Genomic DNA, 8,572 nt, shown 5'->3' on the forward strand with positions numbered 1-8,572 from the left:
AGCTTGAGCTAAAGGTAATAATGACTCTAGTCACTGGAGTACTTAAAGGTAAAGAGGGGTTGGAGTAGGGATGGGAAATGTTGTGTTATTTATCTAGATATTACTTTTAACCTGTTCCTTTTCTTTAGTGATTTAAAGCTAATCAATTTTTAAAGCTACCTCCTTGCCACCTGCCTCTTTATAAATTCATGTTGGAGTTAGATTTTCTTGCTGTTCTGATACCTTTCTTATTTGGTTGATTGGCTGGTAAAGTTCAATCAAAAGTCATGACCCAGAGGTGTGTTGACTTCATTTTTTTAAAAAAATGAAACATCAAATGCTTGTGTTCCTTTTTATATATTTTATTCTTCTTCCTTTATGTATGGGAAAGGGCATGGAACTATGTGAGTCACCAAAGCGCATTCCCCTTATCAGTGGAAATAGATGTCATTTTTACCTCCCTCCATGAGGAATTCAGCACAGCCTTTCATGCCTATTGTCTGAGCGATAGCTGCAGAGTCACAAAATGCAGCCTGCTACTTCTCATCATGTCTACCTGGCCCCTGAACAATGTTCAAGGCTAAATTAACAAACACCCCTTGCTCTTTCAAGGGTGGGCACCACATTACCTTCCACAAGGACCCCATCTGAAGATCTCAGACAAATTACTTGGGGGGTGGGGTGTCTCTTGCTATCCAAGCAGAAGCTGGATAACTACCGTATGTTTTGCTCCATAAGACGCACTTTTTTCTTCCTGAAAAGGAGAAATGTCTGTGCATCTTGTGGAGTGAATGTGTGGTCCCTGGAGCCAAATTGCCCAGGGGCAAAAAGCAGATCATGCTTTTTTTTTTGAAAGAGGGAAGTGGGTGTTGAAACAAAGCCGCTGATCGGCAAGCAATCGGAAGGGAGATAAGGCTGCTGGTAAAGGAGGCTGCCGGGGAGCGGGGGGGAGGTAAAGACAGCAAACTTGCAAAGAGAGGAGACAGGAATACTCAAACAAGCAATGAGGAGAGAAATTATAAGAAAAGGAGGAGCAAAAAACTGTTCCAGCTAAGGAAAAGACACTAAGGCAAACAAGAGGGAAGGGAGTGTTGAAACAAAGCTGCTGAGCAGCTGATTGGCAAGCGATCGGGAGGGAGATAAAGGAGGCTGCCTGGGAGGGGGCAGGTAAAAGCACATGGATCCTCAGGATTTTTGCATTGGGTCACCCCAAATTCACCATCAGATCACATAGCATGTCCATGGCTATAGTCTGCACAAAAAAAATCATGTGTCCACTGTTTCATGGGGCCGCAATGGCGCGAAAACATGGTTACAAAGCACGGATCCACATGGATTCTCCAAACTCACCATCAAATCACATGTCTGTGGCCACAGCATGAACCACAAAAATCATACACCCACTATTTCGTTCAGAATATTTTTTTTCTTGTTTTCCTCCTCTAAAAACTAGTTGCGTCTTATGGTCAGGTGTGTCTTGTGGAGCAAAAAATATGATGTTTGGGGTGCTTTAGTTCATGCACAGAGCAAGGCTAGATCACCTACAAGACCCTCTTTGACTCTGTGATTCTATTAATCTGGCATTTCAGTTCTGTTCATTAATTAGGTGAAGTAATGGTCAAATTATCCATTATGTCAGTCTGCACACCAGGAAGTGGCTTCACATAACTTACATTTTCTTCCAGATGTTGGATGCTCTCATCACACTGATGTAATACAATTGTAAAAGTAGCTGAAGGCACATTTCAGAAGGCAATCTTTCTGCATTCCTGTTTAGGCCATATGATATCTCCTGGGGGAAGAAATATACTTTTCTCCAGTACGTCCCTAAGCATAGCCTGGTAGGAAGCCAGAATATGCATTGGTTCTGTGCTGACCTTTCCATCAGTTGGGCCATTACATCTTGCATGTCTTTACTTGGACTACTGGAAATAGAAGTTTTATCTGTTGCCAGTCCTTATTGTATCCATTGATACTGCATTTTAATCGTTCTTCAAACCACTTTGAGAAGTAGTTTGTATCTAAGAAGCTGTATGTGAATGTTTGAAATAAAAGAAATGGGAAAATATTTGAGATCCCCCCGATTAGAGCAATTTAGGGGTGCCCCTTATATTGACAAAGATGTCCCCCTGCAGTCCAGTAACACCTTCAGTTTGTTAGTGGTTGTTAGGTGTGATTGGTATTAAAGGTAAAGGTACCCGTGCCCATACGGGCCAGTCTTGACAGACTCTAGGGTTGTGCGCTCATCTCACTCTATAGGCCGGGAGCCCGCGCTGTCTGCAGACGCTTCCGGGTCACGTGGCCAGCGTGACAAGCTGATTGGTATTACCTATTGATAATGCGTGATTGGTATTACCTATTGATAATGCTATTGCTTCTGTGTAATTAATTTGGCTTTTATGTTTTTGAGAAATAAAAGGTAAAGGTACCCCTGCCCGTACGGGCCAGTCTTGACATACTCTAGGGATGTGCGCTCATCTCACTCAAGAGGCCGGGGGCCAGCGCTGTCTGGAGACACTTCTGGGTCACGTGGCCAGCGTGACATCGCTGCTCTGGCGAGCCAGCGCAGCACACGGAAACGCCGTTTACCTTCCCGCCAGTAAGCGGTCCCTATTTATCTACTTGCACCCGGGGGTGCTTTCGAACTGCTAGGTTGGCAGGCACTGGGACCGAGCAACGGGAGCGCACCCCGCCGCGGGGATTCGAACCACCGACCTGACGATCGGCAAGCCCTAGGCGCTGAGGCTTTTACCCACAGCGCCACCCGCGCCCCCCATTTTGAGAAATAGTCAGTACCAAAAAATGTAATGTCAGTGCTTGCATATGATTGGATACTAGTCCTTCATTCTTTTGAGTGGTCTTTTGGGTAGTATATTGTTTCATCTAGATCATGTTCTGGATTTTATTTTGCTAATGCAGCTGTTCTATTGCGTTTCAGTTGGTGGTGGCAGTGATCTGAGACTTTGGACCGTGAACGGTGATCTTGTGGGACATGTGCACTGCAGGGAAATTATATGCTCTGTTGCTTTCTCTAACCAGCCTGAAGGAGTCTCTATCAATGTGATTGCTGGAGGGCTGGAAAATGGAGTTGTACGGTGAGTGGTTACGAGAGACAATTTTCCTTTTTGATTGCAAGTGCTCCTTATAAAAGCTATTCTTTGGGAAACTCTGTGCCGTACTTCTTTTTCCATGCATCCGTTCTGAAGATGTTATTTCTGTGGCGCAAAGGGGACAGCTTCCTCCATACAGTAACCCTAGTTTCACAGCTTTACAACAAGGTTGTGAAGGAGGGAGGGAGCTCTTGCTTCAGAAGGGACCCATTTGAAACAGATGAAAAGGGCTTTTAAAATCTTTTTTCTAAAAAAACCCCCAGTTTGTCCATGACACTTGCACTAAAAAGGTATACATATGCATTAGTGCAGCAAGGTCATGGGTGCGTCTGAAAAATGCCAAAAATCTGCAACACAGGTTTAAGCAGAGACTCTGGCAGGACACAAAAAGAGATGAAAGTGCTAGTCTTAAAATACTGCAGCCAAATCTCTGAAAAGCTGTTTTTGGATTGTATCCGGTAGCAGTCATTCTGTCTTTGTCTTTTCCTTAGGCTGTGGAGCACGTGGGATTTGAAACCTGTGCGGGAAATTACATTCTCTAAATCAAATAAACCTATTGTAAGGTAATAAACAAACAAACAAGGAAACAAACAAATGGCTTCATTTTGGAACACAGCAATTTACTGTTACGCTTTGAGAACATGGTTTTCTGTGTAAATTGATGCCTTTGAAATATGTCTTGCTTACCTTTTTGAAGTTACTATTACAGATAATTTTGAGAATTCTGCATTACTGTCTGTTACTGAATTTACTGTCCATTTGCATCTATTTGTGTTCCCATTTAGCTTGTGTAGTCCACATATTACCCTCAAACAACACCAATATCAATTTCCCCTGTAAATTTGGGTTTGTCTGATATGGGGATAATCCAATAAATTGGGGAAAATTGGGCTCACAACTGCTCTACTGAGGGCCGCAGTTGATCAGTTTTTGTGTTCAGTTGCCGGTATAGTGGTACCTCGGGTTACAAACGCTTCAGGTTATAGACTCCGCCAACCTGGAAGTAGTACCTATGGTTAAGAACTTTACCTCAGGATGAGAACAAAAATCGTGCGGCGGCAGCGGGAGGCCCCATTAGCTAAAGTGGTACCTCAGGTTAAGAACAGTTTCAGGTTAAGAACAGACCTCCAGAACGAATTAAGTTCTTAACCAGAGGTACCACTGTATCTGCTACTCCCCTTCCCATGCCCACGACTTCCTCAGTGCTTTCTTTCTTCTTTTTCCTGGCAGTACTCATAATTATTTCTGGCGCGTTCCTGAATGGAGGAATAAATATTCTTTCTTTTCATCTGTCAGATTACATAAAACGAGAAACTTCAGAAACAAGCCACATAAAAACAAATTTTAGCGCCAAATAAATTGGGCAGCAAACTGAAAGGTGTATGTCGAGAATTTATTTTCAAAAGCCATTTCTTCCGCAGTGGGCTAGTAAAGGCACGTCAGGAGCTCAGCCATATATATTTCTTTCCATAGATATTTCACATACATTTTCTTTCAACCCCTAAGATTTGCAGGAAACCAGAAAACTGCACAAGGAAATTTATGGTTGCCTGACTCTGCACTCCAGCACAAGAGGCAGCCGGGGGGAGAGAAAGCACACAAATTCCAAAGAATTAGAATAAAATAAGCGTGAGTGTAGACTTGATGTGCGGCAGTTTTCTTGGGACCTATTCAGGGGTGAGGGTGGAGGAGCTGTTGCAAACATTCCTAACGTTTTTCAGAATTGAGTGAATGTACAACGTGCTGTTTTGTACGAGACTTTTTTTATTTAGAAAGGCAGGGTGTGGGTGTCAGTGTTGAAAATAAATGTATGTATTAGCACAGGTATATTAAAACTGTGTCTCCCCCCCCCCTCCCACCCCCTTTGAGGAGCATCCTTAGTGTTAGGGTTTAAAATTCTCAATAACCCGTGAGATGTGACAGATTTTTGTTTTGTTTTTCTTTACAGCCTTACATTTTCCTGTGATGGCCATCATCTCTACACAGCAAATAATGAAGGAACTGTTATTGCTTGGTGTCGCAAGGACCAAAAGCCCTTGAAACTCCCCATGTTTTACTCATTCCTGAGCAGCTATGCAGCTGGCTGATGGCTGTTCTTCCTCCTTGGCCTTGGTTATTTTGAAGCGCTTTCAGTCCAGGGTAGATTATAGAACTTCTTCTGTTCACCTGGATCTTGAAATACTCTTTAACATCTTCATGATAACTGAGAGTAGATTAGCAATATATCAGTGAAAGGCTGCTACGAATGCTCACGCACCAGACCATATCACTGGTTATAGGAAACTTCTGGTGTGCTTTTTTTCAGGAGAGAGTAGAAGCGCTAACCCAGAAGTTTAAATGCTGCAATGTATAATGTAAAAATATTTTTACAAATCATTTCGTGGACCTGTATATTCTAAATCCTGAAGCGCTAATGGTGACTTCTGCCCCTTTGTGTTGTAAAAAAATAAAATAGAATTAAAATACTTCAAAGGTTTATTAAAAAAAAAACAACAAGGTCGGTTTGTGTGTATAACTTATTAGTTGACTGTAGTACACCTTTCTCTAGAATGGACACACCCAGTTACCAGTGTTTTAAAATTCAAGAACTCAGATTTGCTTTATAGAGAAGCAAATTAACTCTGTAGGTGTCTCTACACCAATGTTGTTGAAATACCTGAAGTACAATTCTATGAAATGTGATTCTATTTATTCACTGTCTTAATTTATAACAGACCATAAGTCTATAGCAGTTTAAGTATATATGCTACCTGTAGTTTAATAGGCAAAACTGTTGTGACAACATGAAGCAATACAGAGATCTTTCAAAATAATTTCAAATTGTATAAATCCCAAAGACTGGAACATCTTGTGGTTTATTCTCTGGACATCAAGAATGGGGAAGCAGAAGCAGAAATATGCTTCTATTTGTCATGTAAGAATTGTAAAAACTCTGTAATGGCAGATGGGGAGGGGAGCAGAATTATGACAATCTGGCTAACTGAGCAATTCTGTTAATTCAGATATTTAAACTCCACCAAAACTATTTTTTTCCAATTCAGTTTTAGCAATGGTAGGGGGTTGAAAAAGTATAAATATTATAATTGTGTTAAAATCATTTTGATTTGTTTAAAAACTGCTTGAATTACATTTTTAAAATATATCTGTATAATACTAATGAAGAGTTACATGCACAGAACATGAACTCACGGAATAGGAACTCATACGTTTTCTTTTAAAATTATGCACTTAAACATAATTATGACATTTTCAGCATGACTCCCCCCCCCCTTGTTAAAAGCAAATTGTAACAATATTTACAATTAGCAGTTAAATATGTAAAGCCTTTAACATTCAGTTTATAAAATTCTGAATCTTAATGGCTTTCTCATGTGACTAGTTCAATAAATAAGTTTATTTAAATTTCTGAGATACATGTAGTATAAATGCATCTACTCTCTTTCTCGGGGAAAAGCAAATAAGCCCAGAATTCCTTAGTGATGTATTAACTTATACATTTTTCCATAATCTACATCTTTCATTTTGTTCTTCCCTTTGATGTTTCTTCTGCATGTGCCTCTTTTAAAAGCATCATGAAAACTGTAACTGGTCACTTCATAAATATGCAATCAACACCCTTTTTCTGCTCATTCAAATATAAGACTGTAGGAGTCTTGAAGCTTTCAGAATTGTTTCAGAAAATTCTTTTGGAAAAAAAGTGGGGGTTTTTTTGAAAAATATTTCTGATGAATCCAGAATCTAAAAAAGCACACTAGGCATTGTGTGTGAATATATGTATGTCTCTTCCTAGTCTTTTCCCAACTTGATGCTGACATTACATTAACACCTATGGATTTCCACATTTAAAATTGCAAAAGGAAAATGCATTTTGGTTCACATATCAATCATGTTTACCATCTAAAAACAAGGATTTATACTGCAATGGTGTGCTTGAGGTAACATCTTTTTTCATTGTTCTTGAGGCATTTTTAATTGCTTCTACATTAGGATACAAAATGTCACTTATGAAGTCTTACTTTTCGGACATTATTATAAATCTTAAATATGCAAAACAACTGACCTTGTGAGATGCAGTATTTTTATGCAGAGCTATAAGGTTTTTGGATAGAATGATATTTATTCAGCATGGCAGCTTTGTTCTGGAAATCTTAATAACACCTCATGAGGTTTATGCATACATTGAATACCCCTGTAAATAATAATATAATTACAGTATATTTATGTTCACTGCACCTATACTGCTGAGTAATAAAGTATTTCATACAAATATACATAAGGCATTAATATTATACAGATGAAAACTAGAGTCTACAAACCTCCACAGGGATTCTAGGTATGTTTTCTTCTTCTTAACTCACATTACTTATTTCAGTTGTTATTTTACAGATAGGTAGCCGTGTTGGTCTGCCATAGTCAAAACAAAAAAAATTCCTTCCAGTAGCACCTTAAAGACCAACTAAGTTAGTTCTTGGTATGAGCTTTCGTGTGCATGCACATCGTATCTGAAGAAGTGTGCATGCACACGAAAGCTCATACCAAGAACTAACTTAGTTGGTCTTTAAGGTGCTACTGGAAGGAATTTTTTTCAGTTGTTATTTTGTTTACATTTGCTGCAGTGCAATCTCCTTCTTAGGACCAGTTAAATGCAAAAAATAAATTACTGTACAGATCTTCAGTATTGTAAGATAATTCTACTTTGCCCAGAAACTAAGACAAGTGAGCCCTGTTCTTAGCAGCCAATTGTTCCCAGATGATTGTTAAAGAGGATTGATCAGGGAATTCTCAACTCCCCCTTTCCCCAAACAGCATACCCGCCACTTCAACTCACTCTTACGCTGTTTTGACCTGATGTTGGCCATATGTTTCCCAGATTGCACCTTTTTTGGCCAAATTACATTGTGAAAATAAAGGTGTGCATTAGATTTGATGGCGCATTAGACTCGAGTACATATGGTATATCAGTTAAAGAACTGAAACTACCAGACACAGAACTGCATTCAAGAAGTTCTATTTGACAGTTAAAACAAGATAGGTGTGAATTTAGCTAATTTGAATTAAAATGTGTGTTAAATGGAATTAAATGGTCATGAATCTGAAACACTTTAGACTTTTTACGGTTGTGTCATATAGCTAGCTCCAGATTTGACAACAGCAAATGATCTCACTCCACAGATAATTCAACCCCAACATATATAAAAATGTTTTCTCCTTGGAAAGAGCGCTTGACAAAGATATTTTCATTTTTCTGGCTTTATAAAATTTTATTTTCAGAAGTGCAATACATGTTGGGTGCCTGAGGTAGAAAATCCAAGTTGCACTGCTCCCTAAACCCATCAAAACCAGGCTTGTGAGCAATTCCATTCACTTCAGAACTTCCTATTGGACTGTGCCCTGAAAATCGGATCTATCTCCCACCCATTATGCTAGTCCTTTGGCCTACAACTCCCTGCAGCTCCAGCCACCACAGACACAAGGTTGGCAAA

At 39.7% G+C, this 8,572-nt stretch overlaps 1 protein-coding gene across 4 annotated transcripts in view; it reads left to right on the forward strand.

Moving 5' to 3' along the window:
- LYST (lysosomal trafficking regulator) overlaps nt 1-5,579 on the forward strand; it is a 77,236-nt gene extending 71,657 nt beyond the window's left edge. For all 4 annotated transcript variants that reach the window (XM_077925777.1, XM_028724079.2, XM_077925778.1 and 1 more), the window contains 3 exons: nt 2,918-3,074; nt 3,581-3,652; nt 5,038-5,579. In XM_077925777.1, coding sequence (XP_077781903.1) covers nt 2,918-3,074; nt 3,581-3,652; nt 5,038-5,176 — 368 coding nt within the window. In that variant the 3' untranslated portion in view covers nt 5,177-5,579. The remainder of the gene's footprint in view (nt 1-2,917; nt 3,075-3,580; nt 3,653-5,037) is intronic.
- Nucleotides 5,580-8,572: the final 2,993 nt, after the last annotated feature.

Source organism: Podarcis muralis, chromosome 3 (genome assembly GCF_964188315.1).
Source record: "Podarcis muralis chromosome 3, rPodMur119.hap1.1, whole genome shotgun sequence".
Taxonomy (NCBI): Eukaryota; Metazoa; Chordata; class Lepidosauria; order Squamata; family Lacertidae; genus Podarcis; species Podarcis muralis.